The sequence below is a fragment of the Diaphorina citri genome, unplaced genomic scaffold (assembly GCF_000475195.1).
Source record: "Diaphorina citri unplaced genomic scaffold, Diaci psyllid genome assembly version 1.1 scaffold700, whole genome shotgun sequence".
Classification (NCBI taxonomy): domain Eukaryota; kingdom Metazoa; phylum Arthropoda; class Insecta; order Hemiptera; family Psyllidae; genus Diaphorina; species Diaphorina citri.
In genome coordinates this window covers 58,332-82,601 of record NW_007378133.1, presented here as the reverse complement: position 1 = coordinate 82,601, position 24,270 = coordinate 58,332, and the positions used below count along the sequence as shown (strand labels likewise).

The 24,270-nt window shown below is 35.0% G+C and overlaps 1 protein-coding gene and 1 long non-coding RNA gene across 3 annotated transcripts in view; one reads left to right on the top strand and one right to left on the bottom strand.

Annotated features, from left to right (window-relative positions):
• Nucleotides 1-24,270, top strand: part of LOC103511309 (calcium uniporter protein, mitochondrial) — a 108,799-nt gene that overhangs the window by 32,901 nt on the left and 51,628 nt on the right. For both annotated transcript variants that reach the window (XM_008476028.3, XM_008476029.3), the window contains exon 2: nucleotides 1,253-1,343. In XM_008476028.3, coding sequence (XP_008474250.1) covers nucleotides 1,253-1,343 — 91 coding nt within the window. The remainder of the gene's footprint in view (nucleotides 1-1,252; nucleotides 1,344-24,270) is intronic.
• Nucleotides 5,352-5,991, bottom strand: LOC113468310. Its single transcript, XR_003392111.1, has 2 exons — nucleotides 5,896-5,991; nucleotides 5,352-5,803 (listed from the first exon to the last, which is right to left on the bottom strand). It is a non-coding gene; the product is annotated as an uncharacterized LOC113468310 (long non-coding RNA).

Below are 24,270 nucleotides of genomic sequence, written 5' to 3'. Positions count from 1 at the left end.
ATTCTTAGTTCCACATTTCTTTCCTTTTCCCCATTCTTTTTTATCCTAGTTAGAAACAGTGTTAAGGAAAAGGATTTTTGTGTATTTTTACACTTTTTCTATCCGTATATCTATTAAATACTGATGATTTCTGAAGATTTCATTAAAATCCTTCTCCTTCCAAAGTCCAATTTGGTACAAACTTTACATTAATTTAATCAAGATAAAATTGTTTTCCTGACATAAGACAAAGAAGAAGAAGGAGGAGGAGGAGAAGAAGAAGAGGAAGAAGGATACGAGGAAGGAGAAGAAAAAGAATGTCTATTTTTAGATTTTAGGTACCCATCAAAACAGACTCAGAATAGAGATAGCATTCGCTGTAAGCGATTGAACAGCGGGGTGTTTCTGACTAATATTTTCAACGAAGTAAACCACTTCCATAAAAAAATCATTTTAATATTACTCTTGTATTTCATGCATTGTAAACAATTTTAAGAGTAAAGGCCTGCTGGAAATTGGAAGTATAGTAGCGCGACTTTTAGTTGCTAGTACATGGTTGCCTGAAAAACCAAATATGAAAATGATAGACTATCATTTTTGTAGGTTTGTTTTTTCAGGCGACCGCGCTACTAACACTCGCGCGACTACGCTTTCAATGTACGACGGACCAAGTACTATGCTCTAGTCAACTTTTCGTTTTGATGTAGGTATATATACGGCTATACTCATTGCATAAATTGCACAATATGCTCCCAACATTCCTACCTCGCACCCCTCATACCTGTTTTACTACGAAGTAAACTTGCTCAAGCAATCCAATCGAATTGCTTTTACCAAAGTTTTCCGTTTTTTGACAGCTTTTGAGAATGGACGAATTTTTGAACCTATTCTGAAGTCAGCATGTGGTAAGTCTTTTAGTTTAGTAGCGCGACTTTTAGTTGCTAGTACATGGTTGCCTGAAAAACCAAATATGAAAATGATAGACTATCATTTTTGTAGGTTTGTTTTTTTCAGGCGACCGCGCAACTAACAGTCGCGCGACTACGCTTTCAATGTACGACGGACCAAGTAAGTCAACTTTTCGTTTTGATGTACCTAGGTATACGGCTATACTTCTCACCTACTCATTGCATAAATTGCACAATATGCTCCCAACATTCCTACCTCGCACCCCTCATACCTGTTTTACTAATGATGATAATTATTTTCTACTAATGATGCTTCTTTTGTACGAACTTTTGTACCAACGATAATGATTTTGTTCTCATTTCAGAGTTCATTTTCGCCATTGCAAAATTCGCCGCAACCATTTCTCTCTGTCATTACCAGGCAAAATCCAATTCGATACAACGGAACCCTATCAGGTAAGAGCTTTGAAATTTTCTTTTTGAACTAAATTTGAAAGTTTTTTTTACTTTCTTTTACTAAAGTATAACGAAGAAGCAAAGCTATACTAATAATGAGAAAGTATTGCAATCGGTCCATTTTTTTTCTCCGCTCATTCTCAGACAAAAAAGTGAAGTAAGTCAGTGGAGATGTAAGTTTTGCATAATTTTCTTGTAGCGCTTGAGTAACGTGGAGAAAATTGACATGGAGCTGTTAACACATAGCTAACGGGGTAATAACACTTGGGTCGCGTTGCTAGTTTCCTGTCATGTGGTATTTATTACTCTGAACAGTCGAGGATTGCTGAGAAAATACCAGGAAAATTCCTACAAAATACAATATTTTACATAACTGTGTCGTCAAACAAAATTCATTTAAGATTTCAGTTAATTACCGGTAATAACACTTGGGTCGCGTTGCTAGTTTCCTGTCATGTGGTATTTATTACTCTGAACAGTCGAGGATTGCTGAGAAAATACCAGGGAAATTCCTACAAAATACAATATTTTACATAACTGTGTCGTCAAACAAAATTCATTTAAGATTTCAGTTAATTATTGTGCCTAATTGACAGATAAAAGATTTCATTAAATCAAATTTTTACTTTCTATTATTGTTCGTGAAAGGTATAGGTAAAATTTAGCGATAAGGGTAACAAATGTCAAAAATTACGAGTGATAAGATTATTCTTACCGTTTTTATTATTATTGGATACTAGGTACTGGTACTTGTGTTTTTCTTCTCCGTAAGAATAATGTTAATACATAGGTTGTCTAATATAAACCTAACAAATAATGAGTGATAATACTAAGCTTGTAAATAAATCAACCCAAGAAAATCCAGACGAAAGAAAGAAGAAAAAAAAACAACAACTACCTAAAACTTGTGTTTGTGACCGTTTTAGATTTTTTATCGCAGGGAAAAATAAAAATCCTTTACTACACAGTAAGTTATCCGAGGATATTAATGAAAAATGTTGGTCAGCAATAATTTCACACTCGTAAAATCACAATACTACATTGCCAATTTGCCACTATTGCAAAAATAAGCAATATTTCTTTATGGTAGGCAATATTGGCTGGCAATAATATTACAATCGGCAACGATTTCTAGGAATGCTTTTCACATGGTAAAAATAATACGACTTTTACTAGACGTACCACATTTCTTGAACTAATATGATAGGTGCCATGGGTGCCTACCACATTTCAACAAACTTACCTACCGATTTAGAATGTTTTGTGGTTAGCTGCTTACGTAGGTATCTACCATTACGCTTCACCAGGCTCGTATCCAGGCTTTTTTTTGAGGGGAGGGGGCAAACGTCCAAACAGTGATTTACCAGGGGAGGGGAAGTTCTAAGATCACTGGGGTAAACTAGAATCGTATTTTTTTTTTTTTTTTTTTCGAAATTTCCCCGCTTCCGAAGTTTGTTTCCCCTCGTTTGGCGTGATAGTGCCTGTACTAACCCATAGGAAAAAAGGGGGGGAATGAGCTTCAGAACAGGAGAAACTCCGAAAGCAAAATACAACTCAGGCCAGTAGAGTTTTAGAAGACATTTGTATCCGAACGAACGGTTGATTTTCAAAGAGGAAAATAGAACAATGGAAAATTCGGAAACATACCAAGGACAGGAAAGGAAAGTAAAAAAGTAAAAGAGGTAGAATGGAAACAAAGAAATGAAGGGAAACGTCCAGAAATGGCAAACATACATACTGATGAAATCTTGATTTCCTGATTGAAAAATGGACTGTTCCTTTGAAATTCAACAATGGACTTTTCCTTTTGAAATAGGTAGTACCTATCTGTTCAGTACACAGTAGAAAACATACAGTATTTCCAGAAGCTGTTTTGTAAGAGAGAGAGAGAAAGAGAGAGAGAGAGAGAGAGAGAGAGAGAGAGAGAGAGAGAGAATACTAAATTGAATTGAATTCGTTCCTACCTTATTTTATATCGAGAAATGATAGCCATAATAATACACCTCTTAAGCTAAATCTAATATTTATTTAGAGGTGAATTGCTCTCTAAAAGTTACATTTAAAGAGAGAGAGAGAGAGAGAGAGAGAGAGAGAGGCAATATCTCTCAGTATTAAATATTTTAATTTGAAACCCTTCGTCTTATCATGACCTTTGATGAAATATTCTTCCAAACCTGGAGGGGTCGGAAGGCTTCTAAAATGCCCCCTGTAGACAGCCCCCCTACATAAAGTCCTAATACCATTTTATCCCTCGTAATGAATTTCAAGTGCACGATACCTACTTGCTTTTATTTCAGCTTGAAAAAAATTGTAATAAATGCCCCCTGTAGACAGCCCCCCTACATAAAGTCCTAATACCATTTTATCCCTCGTAATGAATTTCAAGTGCACGATACCTACTTGTTTTTATTTCAGCTTGAAAAAAAATGTAACGCTCCAACTTTTGACCAAAATTTACTAAGCAAGAAGAAGAAAAAGTTATTACCTATTAAACAGATGGGTACCACCTATAATTTATGTATTTTAAAGAAAGACACTTGGATTTTCAATAATATAAAATAATATTTTTTTATAGCATTATTATTTTTTATGACATTTTTTTGATACATTTGACAAGTCGACATAATTACACATACAATATGATTAATATGATACATCTTTAAAATAATATTAATGTTTTCTAGCTACACAAACATACATAGATACTTACAATAATTAGGTACTTCGTTAAATAAAAAGTACAACTAAATCACTAGCATAATTAATACAATATGTTATGATGAAAAATATTTGTCTGACAATCTTCAAGTCATCTGATGAGAAATAAATCAACTGTCAACAGGGCGCGGATTCGATCCCAGCCGACGAAAAGCGAAAAGAAGACAGTAGGTATTAGGTACATGATAAGAGTGAAGGACAAGCGGAGCTTGTATATTTTCGTCTTGTTTGGTCTTGTTTTTGACGAAAGATGTATAATTTTTGCTCCGTAAGTTTGACGGGACGTTATTTTGGACAATATTTGACTGACTATCATGTTTGCAATCAATGATATTATCAACTTTTGATTTTTGTCCTGAAAATGTATAACTTATAACTTTAATTAGATCCTTTATTAAAAAAGTATTACATGTAAAATATTTCATAAAATTCTAGGGATGGAGGGAGCGTACTCCTGATCCTCAGGCTTATTACCCCTTTGAATGACCTGGGGCAATCAAACATAACTTTAGATAGGTAGCTTAGACAATAGAATAGATGCAGACAAAATAAAATGTCTCATTTAAAGCACGTCTCAGTGTGAAATTGTGAATCTTTGTAGGCTAACACGTGACGTGACGCGATGTTTAACGAAATTCCCACAACCACACATAGCTGACTCAAAAACCCACCGAGTATGGACAAATGAGACAAACTGTCAGAAGACATTTGACTGTGTTCGAAACCCGCTCGACAAAATAAAAAATGCACATTTAAAGCACGTCTCAGTGTGAATCTTTGTAGGCTAACACGTGACGTGACGTTTAACGAAATTCCCACAATACTTTGTCATAAATTGAACGACAGTGCGACATAAATAATTGCCAGCATTCTGCTTAGACTGACTCATGGGATTATTATTGATTGTTGGCACTTAGTGGGGAGTAATTAAATACCCGGTGTAATAGCTGACCCTGCCAAACGGAAAGTGTTTGAAAAGAACCGTGTCACACGAAGAGCGTGCAAGATTTATCACTTTTTATCCCTATGAAGTACGATTTTGTTTTTGATCTATTATACGAATATTACCCACCTAGAATTATATGAATATCACCTACTTATTTATTTGCTTATTGATTCAATAGCCTAAGCCTAATGGTATTTTCATGTACATGGTTGAAAATAAAATATCATTTAACGCCTGATAATGTGGGTGGGCCTTATTTATTTGCTTATTGATTCAATAGCCTAAGCCTAATGGTATTTTCATGTACATGGTTGAAAATAAAATATCATTTAACGCCTGACAGTGTGGGTGGGTAGGGTACCAAAAATATAAATCTGATCTCATTGAAAAAATGTTATTCATGCGAATTTAAAACCTTGCAATTATGATATCGAACATTTTGATTGAAGCCCTCCGCATTTATCTCTGAAGTCCATGTAGTTTTTTAAACATTTGCCGTGAAATTCCAGATGTAAAAATATTGCATCGCCCTTCTTATAGATATGAAAGCATAAAAATGGTTATATAAAATGATAAGAATTTTTATCATTGTGCTTCATTTATATTGTATAAACTTGCTATCTAATAAATTTCCTTTTATGTGTTTTGTGAACTGCCTTTGAATTTTTCATTCTACTCTTACTATACCTTCTTTGTGAAGCCTTACCATGATCAATGGACCGTATAAATGAAAATGAATTAGACGCTCTTGAGCGGAAAATTAGCGAGGAAATATTAATGGTGGTCAGTTTTCCTCCTGGACCACAATACCTCGGCTGGGATTGAACCGACGCCCTCCTGTTTACCAGGCGAGCGCCTTGACCACTACACCACCGAGGCAGGTGCCACCTGGACCACAGTTTAGATAAAGTTCAAATGAAAAGACTCATCAATACAGAATTTTCTGTTTGCTTTTACTGCATTGCGGTAAAGAACGTCCAGGCTGGACCACAGTTTAGATAAAGTTCAAATGAAAAGACTCATCAATACAGAATTTTCTGTTTGCTTTTACTGCATTGCGGTAAAGAACGCCCAGTCTTCAAACTCATCACAATCTATACCTACTCGTAGGTACGTTTTTCCAATGCAGCCCTGAGAGGACTGCCTGTCAAATTAGAAATTTCACCATACAATATGCAAAAAGAGGTTAAAAGTACAGAGTTTCGTGATCGGCCTTTTGAATACAAGGGTAAATATTGACGTACAAAATGAGATACCTTTTGAAAGTCGCTAAAACTTTATACACTTTTTATCAAGAGATCACAGATCACAAAATAAATACATCTAAAATTACTTGCGAGTGTAATCTAAGTAAATGATTCGCAAAAAAGTTCAGTGGAAAATAACTGACGTTGGGGGTAATCTATTTTTTTTTTAATGATATTATTTTTCCAACGGTACATCCCGAAACTTGTATTCGGCATAGCGTGAGAATGGCTTTGCCAGTATTTTTTGTTTTTCTTTTTTTCTTTTTCTTTTTTTTTCTTTTTAATCGTTACTGTCATGCGTTCGCTCAACTCATGACAAGGTTCATGACTTCGTGAAATATACCCACAGAGTGAGAGAGAGAGAGATAGACAGAGAGAGAGAGAGAAATAGAGAAAGAGAGAAGTTTTAATGAAAGCACTGAATGTCGAGTGTATGACAGAGACCGCTATAATTAGCATTCATACACTCAAAACTTGTCAAAAGAACCTGTGGGACAAAGATAGAGAAGGAAAAAGACAGAAAAAGCTATACAGGGAATAGAGAAGCATAGGGAGAAGGGAGAGAGAAAGAAAAAGAGAGGGATATTTGTTTAAAATTTCGTGATAAAAAGGAAAAAAACTGATATCTAGTTAGATAAAATTGTAAAAAAAAACACTATTTTATTGTTCGTTTACGATTTTTACAATTGTGATTTCCATTTTATTGGATATTTTATGACATCTTTCACTACATTTCTATAACTGAATAATCAAAAATATAAATCTGATCTCATTGAAAAAATGTTATTCATGCGAATTTAAAACCTTGCAATTATGATATCGAACATTTTGATTGAAGTCCTCCGCATTTATCTTTAAGTCCATGTAGTTTTTAACATTTGCCGTGAAATTCCAGATGTAAAAATATTGCATCGCCCTTCTAATAGATATGAAAGCATAAAAATGGTTATATAAAATGTTGACTAATACCCTAAGCACATGTTTACAACTGGCTAAGTTCAAGCTACAAGTTGTACAACAAAATTTACACAGAGAGATTACACATTCTAGGTAGGTAATAGGTACTTGACTACAATATCAGAAAAATTGATAGTACATACCTACTTATGTATTTTAGTACCTATGTAAATTGAAGTACCTAAGATGTAAATTGTGTAAACAAACATTTTACATGGAAACGGAAAAATAATTTGTGTGAAAGCCGGGAAACTCAAGTGATTATGCAATCCGCAATGCATTTTGTACAACTCCGGTTTTGTGGTCTGAATCTATAGTTTCGGTGACTAACCAATAATGTTTATCTTAAACTGTACTTTTTACATAAAAAACCTACACGGATATAAGCTCTTGTTCATCCTGGTAGAATGAAAGGACTTTTTATTCCAGCTTGAACAGGATAAACATACTTTACAGGATATGTTCTAAAAATAGACTGCCAATAAGAATTATTTATCGTTCTAGGCTAGGATACTATAATAAATGATTTGGTAGGTTAGGTATGTAGTATGTACTTAATGTACTTCAGTTTCAGGAGAGAATAATGAAAATTGATTCTCTCTCTCTCTCTCTCTCTCTCTCTCTCTCTCTCTCTCTCTCTCTCTCTCTCTCTCTCTCTTTCTCTCTCTCTCTCGTCATGTGCTTCCCCATTATTTACCTTTCTTAGAGTGATATTCAGGTATTAAAGTTCAAAAAAACGTCCTTAAAAAAGTGCTTACTTGTAGGAAGCATAAATGAGTACTAGAAATTTTCAGAGGGGATCATAAAACTGTCAAAACTGACTTCAAAATCTTAAAGAAAACAGTCATGAGTGAATAATTATATTACCTATATTGTGCACACGATGAAAAGGGATCGTTACTTTTGACATTTGAATCATGTACATAATTATGTTTTTTTTTTTCAATAAAGAACTCCCATTCCTGGACTGGAGCTAATTATTCGAGAAAGCATTGTAAAAAATGAAAGCCTCTCTTTTACCCTCTCGAGAGCTTCATTATGGGCCGTCATGATTTTTTCCCTCTCTCTTTTGCTAATTCCAAGCTTTGTTGATCCTTGTAGAGCAAACTACACACGTTTTTCTTCCTCGCTTTCCTCCAGTGGAGTAGATGTGAGGGGTGAAGTTTACTCTATTGCTAGAATCTTCCGTGTTAGTTTTATTGCTTTCTCCTTTCTCATCCTTTTGTTCAATTTTATTTGGCACATTTTTATTATCCACAACTTCGTTTCTTTTATTGTTCTCTTGCAAAAGTTCTTTTTTTAGAGTTTGTATTCTTCTTCCTGGTTGTTTCAAAATATGTATATATTTGTTGTAATTTTTCTTAAATGGTATAGTCGCACTTCTGTTCTCATTAGGACGTAATTCTCTACCAGGAGGTATAGGTATTACCTTTTCAATGTTTGTCCCGTGGTTAAAATTTTGAACGTTAGCAGAACTATGAGTTGTGGTCGGAAAGTTTTCGCATAAATTTTCTTCACTGATATTTATAGTTTTATTTTTGATTAAATACTTAGCTTTCATTAGATAATTATTGAATTCTTTTGTAGATAAATTATCTACGCTACCTGTTTTACTTTTTAACGTGAAAATAAAATCTTTTGAGTCTAATTTGTCCTCCGTTTTTTGTTTAAGGTGAGCGAATTTCATTTTCGTTAGAGAATTTTGTGAATCACCGTCAAGATTTTGAAGTTGACATGAATCTTCATTTAAATAATTGCTGACATTGTTTCTGGAGAAGTATTCTTTTTCTTTTGTTGTCTTTTGCAATTATCTACGCTACCTGCTTTACTTTTTAACGTGAAAATAAAATCTTTTGAGTCTAATTTGTCCTCCGTTTTTTGTTTAAGGTGAGCAAATTTCATTTTCATTAAAGAATTTTGTGAATCACCGTCAAGATTTTGAAATTGACATGAATCTTCATTTAGATAATTGCTGACATTGTTTCTGGAGAAGTATTCTTTTTCTTTTGTTGTCTTTTCTTGCAAACAAATATTGTCCTCGCTGACAAACCTCTGGTTGCTTTTTATGAGATTTCCAGAGTAGTCACCTCTTTCAGGTACTTGTGTTTTGATGTCCATGGTCGTCTGATCAGTCGCATCTGTGCTTTTTCTATCAATTATTTTAGAAAATATTTTCTCAAATTTGTCTTTGTTTGACTTTACTTGGTCTGAAGAAGGTATGTCATCGAAACATATGGTTTTCCTTTTGTAAGTCTTGAATTCGTTATAAAAATACCTTTTTTGTAACTCGGGCCTTTTATGCACTGATGGTAGGGTTGTGGACTTGATTTGATCAAACCTCTCCTGACTACGCAATGTCTGGGTTTCATTATTTATCTCCAATTTCGGGTAGACTGTTGGAGTTACGTCATTCAATTTGTTATTTGATGGTAACAAATTCACCTTGTTACTTTCAATAATAAGCAATTTCTTATTTGAGACCGATTCCTTCGATTTGACCTGTACATTTATATCTTGAGAAATATCTAGAGAACTAGCCTCAGATTGGACTCTTGCTGTCAATTTCTTATTTGAGACCGATTCCTTCGGTTTGACCTGTACATTTATATCTTGAGAAATATCTAGAGAACTAGCCTCAGATTGGACTGCGGTTTTAGTCAAAGTTGACTTATCTTGGGAAGACACATTCTTCTTTTCATCACGAGATTTAAATGGTGGAATATTGTCTAAAGATCCGCTTCGGATGAGTTGCAATTCATTGTGTGGTTTGATATTGAGAGTTGTGTTCTTGATCTGGTTCAAATATTCTAGGAAGTTACTAGATCTGGACCTTGTTAATATTGAATGAGACACTTCTTTAGATTCTGGATCATACAAGAATTGTTCTTCCTCGTAAAGATCGTTGATTTTTGAGTTGGTATCTCTTTCACCAAAAAGTTTCTTTATTTCCTCAGCCTCTTGCAGGGTTCCAAAGTTCTTATTAATTTTCATCTGAGCACATAGCCGTGCGCCAGGCCAAGTTCCAGTTGTACTTCCTGTGATTACATTTTCATTTTCAAGGACAAGCGGAGCTTGTATATTTTCGTCTTGTTTGGTCTTGTTTTTGACGAAAGATGTATAATTTTTGCTCCGTAAGTTTGAAGGGACGTTATTTTGGACAATATTTGACTGACTATCATGTTTGCAATCAATGATCTTATCAACTTTTGATTTTTGTCCTGAAAATACACTGGGGTAAACTAGAATCGTATTTTTTTTTTTTTTTTTTTTCTCGAAATTTCCCCGCTTCCGAAGTTTGTTTCCCCTGTTTTGGTGTGATAGTGCCTGTACTAAACCATAGGAAAAAGGGGGGAAATGAGCTTCAGAACAGGAGAAATTCCGAGAGCAAAATACAACTCAGGCCAGTAGAGTTTTAGAAGACATTTGTATCCGAACGGACGAATGACCTTCAAAGAGGAAAATAGAACAATGGAAAATTCGGAAACATACCAAGGACAGGAAAGTAAAGTAAAAGAGTAAAAGAGGTAGAATGGAAACAAAGAAATGAAGGAAAACGTCCAGAAATGGCAAACTTATATACATACTGATGAAATCTTGATCTCCCGATTGAAAAATGGACTGTTCCTTTGAAATTCAACAATGGACTTTTCCTTTTGAAATAGGTAGGTAGTACCTATGTTTAGTACATTGTAGAAAACATACAGTATTTCCAGAAATTGTAATGCTCCAACTTTTGACCAAAATTTACTAAGCAAGAAGAAGAAAAAGTTATTACCTATTAAACAGATGGGTACCACCTATAATTTATGTATTTTAAAGAAAGACACTTAGATTTTCAATAATATAAAATAATATTTTTTTATAGCATTATTATTTTTTATGACATTTTTTTGATACATTTGACAAATCGACATAATTATACATACAATATGATTAATATGATACATCTTTAAAATAATATTCATGTTTTCTAGCTACACAAACGTACATAGATACTTACAATAATTACTTCGTTAAATAAAAAGTACCTACAACTAAATCACTAACATAATTAATACAATAGGTATATTATGATGAAAAATATTTGTCTGACAATCTTCAAGTCTGTTTTTCTATAATAAAAATACCCTACCAACCCAGTGAAGAGTATTAGTTATTTCTTTTACATCTAATCTTCAAGTCATCTGATGAGAAATAAATCAACTGTCAACAGGGCGCGGGTTCGATCCCAGCCGACGAAAAGCGAAAAGAAGACAGTAGGTATTAGGTACATGATAAGAGTGTTATAACTATTTGACTGACTATCATGTTTGCAATCAATGATCTTATCAACTTTTGATTTTTGTCCTGAAAATATTTGATGCTCACAATGTTTTTGTTATAACTTATAACTTTAATTAGATCCTTTATTAAAAAAGTATTACATGTAAAATATTTCATAAAATTCTAGGGATGGAGGGAGCGTACGCCTGATCCTCAGGCTTATTACCCCTTTGAATGACCTGGGGCAATCAAACATAACTTTAGATAGGTAACTTAGACAATAGATCCTACTTATCCAGCTTCGGCTGTACATGTATTACACAATGTACATTACATAGATGAAGAAAAGAAGGGGGAAAGGGAGGAGAAGTAGGAGGAGGAGGAGGAAGAAGAAAATTGATATTTTTAGTGGATGTGACAAAAGTACGAAGTTTTCTAAGACAGGATGAGAGAGGCTGGGATTGAGAGTTTGACATTTTTTGGTGGATGTGCCAAAATAATCAACTTTTCTACTAAAGGTTCCTACTATACTTCCAATTTCCAGCAGGCCTTTACTCTTAAAATTGTTTACAATGCATGAAATACAAGAGTAATATTAAAATGATTTTTTTATGGAAGTGTGTTTTTTTATATAAAATGTACCTTCATAACAGTAACAGACCCAACAGAAGAATAATTTTACACAAGCCGCTAATAATAATACGAGTAATTATTATCTAAATAAGTAGTCTAAAATGCACAGTTTGTTATTAATGAAAGTGTTATGTTCCCTGAGTGTTATGTTACAGGAAATGACACTTTACACCAGTGCAGTGACACCATCGAACCGTTATGTTAAGCAACGATGACAGTGGTGTAAAAAAAACTGGGGACGGAGCTCGAAGGTGCGAAATGAAAGCAATTCCTTATTTTTTATGATTATTATTTTAAATTTATAGGTATAGGTAGGTACGTATTATTAGTGATATGATTTTATTATTAAGGTAATATTTCTACCCCTTCTTCCACTCAACACAATCTATACCTACTCGTAGGTACGTTTTTCCAATGCAGCCCTGAGAGGACTGCCTGTCAAATTAGAAATTTCACCATACCTACATTATGTAAAAAGAGGTTAAACGTACAGAGTTTCGTGATCGGCCTTTTGAATACAAGGGTAAATATTGACATACAAAATGCGATACCTTTTGAAAGTCGCTAAAACTTTATACACTTTTTCTCAAGAGATCACAGATCACAAAATAAATACTAATGAGATACCTTTTGAAAGTCGCTAAAACTTTATACACTTTTTATCAAGAGATCACAGATCACAAAATAAATACATCTAAAATTACTTGCGAGTGTAATCGTAAATGATTCGCAAAAAAGTTCAGTGGAAAATAACTGACGTTGGGGGTAACCTTTATGAATGGAGAAAGAGTGTCTATATAATTCTAAATACCTACGGTTTTATAGAGAGAAACATTTTCCTGAACTCCTAAAATAAAATGTTTGTGTTCGTACCTCCCTTTCCCCCTTCTTTTCTTCATCTATGTAATGTACATTGTGTAATACATGTACAGCCGAAGCTGGATAAGTAGGAATCCAAGGTTCACAGGCAATATTTTCCTGCTTATAGAGGTTTCCAGGAAAAAGTTCTTTCAAGAGGTTTCGAGTCGTATTTTTTTTTTTTTTATTCGAATTTCGTGAGATAAATGTTATCACATTGGTAGGTTTATATTTTCCTTGCTTTCTTACCACTATTAGATACGGTCTACGTAATTGCAATTATTCCAAGACTGTTTTCTTTACTGAGACAGTTGTGAGAACAAACATCTTTACTGCAATCGAGGTAATATATAATTCTAAATACCTACGGTTTTATAGAGAGAAACATTTTCCTGAACTCCTAAAATAAAATGTTTGTGTTCGTATTTTTTTTTTTTTTATTCGAATTTCGTGAGATAAATGTTATCACATTGGTAGGTTTATATTTTCCTTGCTTTCTTACTACTATTAGATACGGTCTACGTAATTGCAATTATTCCAAGACTGTTTTCTTTACTGAAACAGTTGTGAGAACAAACATCTTTACTGCAATCGAGGTATACATATCCAAGATTTAGAGAGGAAACAACATCTACGAGTATTCTCTTTTCAAAATTCTTCATTCCCCAAGCTATTGTCCTGATTCTTTTACTTGGTCCCCCTACTATACTTCCAATTTCCAGCAGGCCTTTACTCTTAAAATTGTTTACAATGCATGAAATACAAGAGTAATATTAAAATGATTTTTTATGGAAGTGTGTTTTTTTAATATAAAATGTACCTTCATAACAGTAACAGATCTCCTCCCTTTCCCCCTTCTTTTCTTCATCTATGTAATGTACATTGTGTAATACATGTACAGCCGAAGCTGGATAAGTAGGAATCCAAGGATCACAGGCAATATTTTCCTGCTTATAGAGGTTTCCAGGAAAAAGTTCTTTCAAGAGGTTTCGAATTTTCATTCTTGTTTTTAGAAGTTCATGTGAACATAAGTTTGGAGAAAGGAAACCTGGCATGATAACACGTCTTAACAAATTCCTGCTTATAGAGGTTCAGCAAAACAGCATTCCTGTTTACAGAAGCTCCAGACCGGGTACTTGCTAGTGCTAAGAAACAAAGCCATTCCTGCTTATATGTAGGGGCTCGATTTTCCTGTTTAAAGAGTGAGGGGAAAAGTATACTCCAAATTTTCGGAGTTCGGCCTACAGTTCCCACTTGTCGTGAGTTTCATCCGATTTTTTCCCGAATGTCCTCTGTAGGCAATGTAATAGATCAGTTGCGCTTACTTGGGTGATGTTTCAAAGTCATAGAGCAGGAAAAATGAGGACCAACGGATTTTTTTTATTATTATTATTCTACGACTTCGAGATCTCGAGATAAATCGACTAAAAAAATACCGGTAAATCTTGAACTTTAACGTCACGGCATACGCTCCCGTAGGCGATGACGTCATATCAAATGTCCCGAGCAAAGCTCCTTCGCAGGCAACATATTGATGTGTTTGTGCGCATACGTTTCTGCGCAGTTCTTTCTGTTCCTCCGCTAGCGCGCTTGCATAGTGGCGCTACCTAGCGGACGAAAAAAGCAACTGCGTAAAGTCTGACGTCACACATTTTTTAACTTTTTCATTAGAACTGAAAATAAACCTTTTCAATTTTAGACCTTTCACATTTATTTTTTCGGAGTTTTGACCTCAGATTTGGATTTTTCCCAACTTTTTACATAGGAATCGACACATTTATTTATAATTTTTACCCATTTGCAACTGCTCCATTAAGAGAGTGTTCCCACTAGACACGATACAATTTATTTCCGAGGGGTAAGTGGGAATGGGCCTTTTAAGAGCAAAAATAAAGCCCGAGGGGGGGGGCGCACCCTAAATGCGGCCCTGGCGCCTCACAATATGCACAATGTTCATGTAAGCGTCTCCATAACTTGAAATGCATAGGTACTTCTGTCTACCTACTTTGTTCGACTCGACAGAGTAAAATATGTTTGTAAACAAGATACCTACCTACCCGTCAAAGTACGTACCTACCTACCTACATACGTAGGAGAGATAATCGTGTGAACATCACACAACTTTGTATCGCAGTACAAATCTTATGGGGGATTGATGAATATTTTGTAATCGTAAAAATAATGGTGTTAATTTACACTGCTCGCATAGGACTGAAAAGTCCCTTTACTCCAGCAATAGGCTACTAGCATTCTTGTCGTCAAATTCTCAATTTATAGTGAGGATAAAATTCTAAACCTCGCCTGGAATTAAGTCGAGATTGGATTCATTCCTGGTTGGTCGATCATTGATCTGGGTATTAGGTAGGTATTCAATCCTGAATATTGTTTCATGTCAATCCATAGATAACTCTAGCTCGAGATAATTCGAGGGGGTCAGAGGTCGGACTTCAAGAAGGTTCCCCTGTAGAGTGTAACGGAAAGTAAAAACGCGACACGGAAAATGAACGCGATGCTGAACTATTTATGACATTCTGCGTGTTTTTAGGTATGTTTGTTACATTATTATTATCATTTTTACTTTCTATTAGCTACCTACATGATGTTTTTTTTTTTTTTTTTTTTTTTTTTTTTTTTTTCATCAAAATTTCACGCCCCCGCCGGGACTCGACCCCGGGCCTCCCGCGTGCAAGGCGACCGCAGTGACCACTACGCCATGGGAGCTGACATGTAGGGTGAAAGGAGAAGGGGTTGGCCGAAAACGAGATCTAATATATAAAAATGAATATTTGTTTGTGTGTTTGTTCGAACTTTATGCCTGGCCAAACCGCTCATCCGATTGCTATGAAACTTTGTGAACTTATTGCTTGCACTCCCGTGAAGGTTATAGGCTATTTTCCGGTTCGGTTTTTGTTAAGGTACGCCGAGCAAGACCACTAAATGGATGAGTGACAAGAACGGCCATGCTTTAAGGATTTACTAGCAGAAATCCGGAGCGAGGCGACGGATTTCGTGGAATGGGACCTTAGAGAGAAAGGATGTGGAAAAGAGGAAATACTGTAGGTACACTGAAAAATATTAGCGATAGGGGTGCCACAAGTTTTAGGCGACTCAGAGTGGAAGAACTCTCTTATTGGGATATTTCCCCTCATTTAGGGTTTTGGAATGCTATTTTAAGTTTCGAGCTTCCCTATACAGAGTTCCGGAACCCAGTCACTCGATTGGGCTTCCGGCACCCTAGTTTTTACTTTCTTTTCTCATTGTACTTCCGTAAGTTTGTAAAAAGAAATGTAATCTGCACACGCCTCCAATTCGCTTTGCTTGACAAATGCCTGTGACAACGCTCACATAAAATATATTGTAGATATAGAATATTGTAGGTACTAAAATAACATAATGGTATCAATAAAATAAACACGCGCTCAATTTTATTACCCAATTCACGATTCTGTCATGTACCTATAATCTATAATACCTCCCTTATAGGTATTATATGTAGGTAATAATATTATACACACGTCCTAATGGTACCTATTTTCTTAAGGCATTCTATGTTTCTATTGTATTGCTATAACGTGATTATATTTGACGTTTCAAAGTCTACTTTTCGACGTAATTTGACTTCGCTTTTCAACCTTTGTGTACTCGGTTTACAAATTGACGGGTATCAAATTCTCTGTTTGCAGACAAAAAAGAAGATTGATTTGTTGAAAAGGAACTTTCTCGAGGTTCTCACGTTCGGTCTGGACTAATACCCTAAGCACATGTTTACAACTGGCTAAGTTCAAGCTACAAGTTGTACAACAAAATTTACACAGAGAGATTACACATTCTAAGTAGGTAATAGGTACTTGACTACAATATCAGAAAAATTGATAGTACATACCTACTTATGTATTTTAGTACCTAAGTAAATTGAAGTACCTAAGATGTAAATTGTGTAAGCAAACATTTTACATGGAAATGGAAAAATAATTTGTGTGAATGCCGGGAAACTCAAGTGATTATGCAATCCGCAATGCATTTTGCATCACTCCGGTTTTGTGGTCTGAACCTATAGTTTCGGTGACTAACCAATAATGTTTATCTTGAACTGTACTTTTTACATAAAATACCTACACAAATATATAAACTCTTGTTCATCCTGGTAGAATGAAAGGACTTTTTATTCCAGCTTGAACAGGATAAACATACTTTACAGGATATGTTCTAAAAATAGACTGCCAATAAGAATTATTTATCGTTCTAGGCTAGGATACTATAATAAATGATTTGGTAGGTTAGGTATGTAGTATGTACTTAATGTACTTCAGTTTGAGAATAATGAAAATTGATTCTCTCTCTCTCTCTCTCTCTCTCTCTCTCTCTCTCTCTCTCTCTCTCTCTCTCTCTCTCTCTCTCTCTCTCTCTCTCTCTTATCTTTAAATTTACCACTTCAGTGAATTAAATTATTTTATCGAAAAACTAAAAGACTGACCACATGCTGACTTCAGAATAGCTTTAAAAATTCGTTTTTCATTCTTGTTTTTAGAAGTTCATGTGAACATAAGTTTGGAGAAAGGAAACCTGGCATGATAACACGTCTTAACAAATTCCTGCTTATAGAGGTTCAGCAAAACAGCATTCCTGTTTACAGAAGCTCCAGACCGGGTACTTGCTAGTGCTAAGAAACAAAGCCATTCCTGCTTATATGTAGTGGTTCGATTTTCTGTTTAAGAGTTTTGTGTACTTACTTACCTACTACTTACTTTCCGTGTCCTCTTCTTTCTCATCAAATCTTTCTTCCCCAGTAATTTGAGACGTAAATTGCCCTCTCGTAAGTAAGTAAGTAGGCCTTCATCTCTGGGTTTGTGGAAGTGTTCATTGAGAACACTCATGTACTGCTTGATTTCATTCAGAATAGTCATCGTCATAGGGCTACACATGGGACCGTACTTTCTGCTGATGACTTTTCCTCCGAAGTATGTTATAGATGTTCCACATTCCCTGATTTTGCTGAGTACTTCTTCAGATATAGGACGTCCAAAACTTTCCAAAGTGTCTGAGTCACTAGAGATGTTATCCATTGCAATCTCACTATTGCTAGAAGTAAGTAGTTTTGTGTCAAAAATGAAGGGGCATTTTTCTCTAGTTTATCCAGGTTTCCTGCTTACACAAGTCCTGTTTATCCAGGACTGACTGTATGTAAGCTCCCAACTTGAAGATAATATGTTTGTAAGGATACTTGGGAAGAAAGAGGAAGAGGGAAAGGAAAAGAGCAAAAGAGCTCAGCTTTTTGTGCCTATATTTAGATTAGAAATTACAGTCTCTAGAGCCTACTTCAGTGCTCCAACTGTTCTCTCTCTTTCTCTCTCTCTCTCTCTCTCTCTCTCTCGTCATGAGCTTCCCCATTATTTACCTTTCTTAGAGTGATATTCAGGTATTGAAGTTCAGAAAAACGTCCTTAAAAAAGTCCTTACTTGTAGGAAGCATAAATGAGGACTACAAATTTTCAGAGGGGATCATAAAACCGTCAAAACTGACTTCAAAATCTTAAAGAAAACAGTCATGAGTGAATAATTATATTACCTATATTGTGCACACGATGAAAAGGGATCGGTACTTTTGACATTTGAATCATGTACATAATTATGTTTTTTTTTTTTCAATAAAGAACTCCCATTCCTGGACTGGAGCTAATTATTCGAGAAAGCATTGTAAAATGTAAAAGCTCTTTTACCCTCTCGAGAGCTTCATTATGGGCCGTCATGATTTTTTTCCTCTCTCATTTGCTAATTCCAAGCTTTGTTGACCCTTGTAGAGCAAACTACACGCGTTTTTCTTCCTCGCTTTCCTCCAGTGGAGTAGATGTGAGGGGTGAAGTTAATCTTCATTTAAATAATTGCTGACATTGTTTCTGGAGAAGTTTTCTTTTTCTTTTGTTGTCTTTTCTTGCAAACAAATATTGTCCTCGCTGACAAACCTCTGGTTGCTTTTTATGAGATTTCCAGAGTAGTCACCTCTTTCAGGTACTTGTGTTTTGATGTCCATGGTCGTCTGATCAGTCGCATCTGTGCTTTTTCTATCAATTATTTTAGAAAATATTTTCTCAAATTTGTCTTTGTTTGACTTTACTTGGTCTGAAGAAGGTATGTCATCGAAACATATGGTTTTCCTTTTGTAAGTCTTGAATTCGTTATAAAAATACCTTTTTTGTAACTCGGGCCTTTTATGCACTGATGGTAGGGTTGTGGACTTGATTTGATCAAACCTCTCCTGACTACGCAATGTCTGGGTTTCATTATTTATCTCCAATTTTGGGTAGACTGTTGGAGTTACGTCATTCAATTTGTTATTTGATGGTAACAAATTCACCTTGTTACTTTCAATAATAAGCAATTTCTTATTTGAGACCGATTCCTTCGATTTGACCTGTACATTTATATCTTGAGAAATATCTAGAGAACTAGCCTCAGATTGGACTCTTGCTGTGGTTTTAGTCAAAGTTGACTTATCTTGGGAAGACACATTCTTCTTTTCATCACGAGATTTAAATGGTGGAATATTTTCTAAAGATCCGCTTCGGATGAGTTGCAATTCATTGTGTGGTTTGATATTGAGAGTTGTGTTCTTGATCTGGTTCAAATATTCTAGGAAGTTACTAGATCTGGACCTTGTTAATATTGAATGAGACACTTCTTTAGATTCTGGATCATACAAGAATTGTTCTTCCTCGTAAAGATCGTTGATTTTTGAGTTGGTATCTCTTTCACCAAAAAGTTTCTTTATTTCCTCAGCCTCTTGCAGGGTTCCAAAGTTCTTATTAATTTTCATCTGAGCACATAGCCGTGCGCCAGGCCAAGTTCCAGTTGTACTTCCTGTGATTACATTTTCATTTTCAAGGACAAGCGGAGCTTGTATATTTTCGTCTTGTTTGGTCTTGTTTTTGACGAAAGATGTATAATTTTTGCTTCGTAAGTTTGACGGGACGTTATTTTGGACAATATTTGACTGACTATCATGTTTGCAATCAATGATCTTATCAACTTTTGATTTTTGTCCTGAAAATATTTGATGCTCACAATGTTTTTGATGAGAAATGTCTGTTGTGACCGTTATTTTAGCACTCAACATAAACTCATCTTCATCACCAGTTTGGAAAGACTCATTCATTTCTGCAAATGAAACATCACATTTTTTTGACACATTAAAACATTTTCTGTCTAGAGTGAGTTCTTCTTTATTTAGTCGAATAAAATGTTTTCCATCCTCTTGAGTTTCGCTTTTCATTACATCACATATTATTTTTCTCGGGTTGAGTAATTTTTCTTTTCCTCGACCATGATTAATTAAATTTCCCTCGCTTTCATGTGTTCTATTTTCAAAGTCATCTGACCTAGTTCCAGTATTGATTTCTTCTTCCTTTTCATATATTTTGTTATTACGGTCATATTTTTGTTTATTATGATAAATATGCATGCTATTTTTATTATTTATGTCTCGTTCTTGTTTTTTATTGTCCGCATTAGTAAAGTTTATATTTAGTATATCTTTGTTGGAATTGCAGATTTTGTCTGTGAAATTTATGTGGTAATATTTGTACGTATGTTCATCTATAAAGTTCTTTCTTAACCTTAAATTATTTTGGGGAATGAACGGGCATTCTTGAAAATGAAATTTTGGGTTTTTGCTTCTATCCCCGTCCAAGTTTGTGTTTACATGCATATTATCCAAAGCCATTGCAGCTACAACGATGTTAATTTTCCATGAACGTTACTATTTTGACACACATTAACGTCAGCTTGTTGAGTATGTAGACATTTGCTGAAGCTGTGTTCATTGGAGTCCTGAAACAGATGAGACAAAGAACATAATTAAAGTTTGAAATGGCTTTAAGCTGTGTTCATTGGAGTCCTGAAACAGATGAGACAAAGAACATAATTAAAGTTTGAAATGGCTTTCCTGAGGTTAATTTTAACAAAAATGACTTGACTCTTTGTTCCTAGCCAAACCCGATCCGCATAGGTAATTTATATATACTTTGTAGCTACAGCTGTGTTCATTGGAGTCCTGAAACAGATGAGACAAAGAACATAATTAAAGTTTGAAATGGCTTTCCTGAGGTTAATTTTAACAAAAGTGACTTGACTCTTTATTCCTAGCCAAACCCGATCCGCATAGGTAATTTATATATACTTTGTAGCTATCTAGAATTATCAGAGAGCATAAAAAGTGGTGAAAATTTCAATAGGTTCCTAACTAATAACAACACCTATGAATATTGAAAACCTATTCAATTGAATATTATCAATAACCGTGATAAAATAATGTTCAATGAGAGGGAAGTTAAAAAGGCTAATGATCAAAGTTATGAGGAAACATAGAGGAAAAACATAAAATAAAAATAAAATGAAAATAAAAGTACATTAGGAAAAAGGGAGAATACCTATTGATGAGAAGTTGATAAGGCGTAGTGGTGGCGAGACAACAAAGTAAAACCGACACCGTGTATTGTGGGTTATTGCAAAAAGGAGGTAAATATCACTCAAGTGGATAGGTATATTCATAACTACTCATAGAACTCATAACATTTTAGAGATTGTGTTATATTTCGCCCTTTGTTTGTAAAATCTTGAATTTGATTACACTGAAATATAACTACATATAATAAACAACATGATTGCTACAGGAGTACAAATATTATTGGCATGAAAATATGGTGAGAGAAATCCAGGATTGAAGATGACTATGTTGGAAAAGGGCAGGCAAATATCGGGAAAGGTTAATTGATATTTCTTCCGATTGGGATTCGAAATGGCGAAATTGGAAATGCGAAATGAATATTAGATTCAAAAAGTTAGGAGGGAGTTGTTGTTTGGTTAGCAGGTCTCAGAGGAATTTAACACAAAGTATACCGCTTTTGTTCCCGGTTCCAATTTTCACTGGAGTTTCCAAATAATTGAACAATTCGGCTTTCTTGTTTCTGGAAATGAGAATTTCTCACTTGGATGGATGGATTGATAACACAAGTTTTTACTTTCCTCTTTATCCCTGTCGAGAATTTCGCATTTTCCTCTCCGCACCGCGCGCCGAAAAGGATAGTAGGTAGTAAATTGTTAGAGGTAGGTATTCTATACCGTTCCAACTTTAGATAATTGAACAATTCGGCTTTCTTGTTTCTGGAAATGAGAATTTCTCACTTGGATGGATGGATTGATAACACAAGTTTTTACTTTCCTTTTCATCCCTGTCGAGAATTTCCCATCTTCCTCTCCGCACCGCGCGCCGTATAGGATAGAAGGTAGTAAATTGTTAGAGGTAGGTATTCTATACCATTCCAACTTTAAGATGTCAGTATTGTCAGTGAAACATTATCTAGATTCCATCAAAGAGTAATTTAGTATTCAATTTTAAACGTTTTAAGAAAATGGTTAGATGATACTTCGAAATGGAGAAATTATTTTGTCTCCGTAAGACTTCGTACGTACATACGTAACGTATCAGTGAGTGCCCATATTATCATACATTCATACCTACATTTAAGAAAATATACATATACGTACACATAAGAATATTCCTGTACATTCAACAAAATTTGACACAAAAGAAATAGAACACTTCTTGTACATTGTACAATATTGTTGATAAATTTCCAACTTTACACGCTCCGTGGAACAAAATGGATCGCCCAGGTGAGATGAATGAAATTGGAGAAATGGAGAAAACAAGCATGAATATAAATAACGTTTTGATTCCCACACCACACATTTGCGAGGCTGAGGAGAAAGAATGAAATCCATGTCTGTCATTCCATCACATCAAATACAAAAATCCTCTTTACAGTGGATTAGACTGTGCATTTGGAATGATAAAACGACCTTTTAAGCCTCGGAACATTTTTTGAAATCCATGTCTGTCATTCCATCACATCAAATACAAAAATCCTCTTTACAGTGGATTAGACTGTGCATTTGGAATGATAAAACGACTTTTTAAGCCTCGGAACATTTTTGTTTTCTCTTTGCGGTAGGTACGTGGGTAGCTAGAAACAGAGGAAAAAGAATAATGAGGTCGAGAAGAATTGCAAACCAAATTTTCCGACGCACATTTAAAATAAACAGTCCTCGTCGAGTTTTTTGTATGAAAATATTCCAAACTTTTGGTCGTATGATTTCCCCCGTTCCCGCGAGCCGAATTTTCACTTTGAAAGGTTACTTGGCCCAAAAAATCAGAGTAAATGGCAACCAATGAGCAAAGTTCCAGGATGCCCAAAAAGATATTGACTACGAAGATAATAATATATGCCACAAGAAAGAAAGGAAGACCACGGCTGAGATGGATGGACCAGGTTGTTAATGATTTAAAAGTGATGAAGACAACAGGATATGGAACGAAAGTCAAGAACCGAAGCGAGTGGAGGCGAATTGTTGAGGAGGCCAAGGCCCACCCCGGGCTGTAGTGCCAATTGGTGAGGTAAGGTAATGAGCAAAGTTCCATACCTGGGCTGGTATTGAACCCGTGCTATCCTGCTTACGAAACCCGCCTTAACCACTTTGCGAGACAAAACAGCTTGGAACAAAACCTTTCTGAGGTACAAAACAGAGAACTCGTATAATCACGGAAAGATGTATGTATAGGTATACTCACATTTCCGTGGCAAACATTGTAACAATTATACTATACAAATAAAACATTAGCACTTTACAACCCAGGAAAAGATTAGGTTAGACAAATAAACTCGGAGCAAACGTAAATAAATAATTTCTTACAACTCCTCACCTAACCAAAAGATTTATGATGGCGGCAAGAAAACTCCTAAATCAAGTTATTGCAATTATTCCAAGACTGTTTTCTTTACTGAGACAGTTGTGAGAACAAACATCTTTACTGCAATCGAGGTATACATGTCCAAGATTTAGAGAGGAAACAACATCTACGAGTATTCTCTTTTCAAAATTCTTCATTCCCCAAGCTATTGCCCCGATTCTTTTACTTGGTCCCTTTGTCTGAAGCATGTCGAATGTACATAAAATAAATTTTCCTTAATCTCCAGAGAAAAATTAAATTAAGCACAGTGTCCTAGTCACCAAGTTGTAAAAAGTTTTTCCCAGATAAAATTTTGTTTTGTTAGTTTATTGTCCAACGACAGAGGCTAGCAAAAAACACTTTCAGGTAACCTTTCTACATTGAGTGAAGATTTATTCAAGTTCTTGTCATATTTCCCTGCCTTCATCCCCTAAATCAAGTTGCTGACAAGAGTAAATTCTTCAGATCGATATTAGGCTGGCATGCTTATGCTTTGCCTATCCGAAAAGGCATAAATCGATAT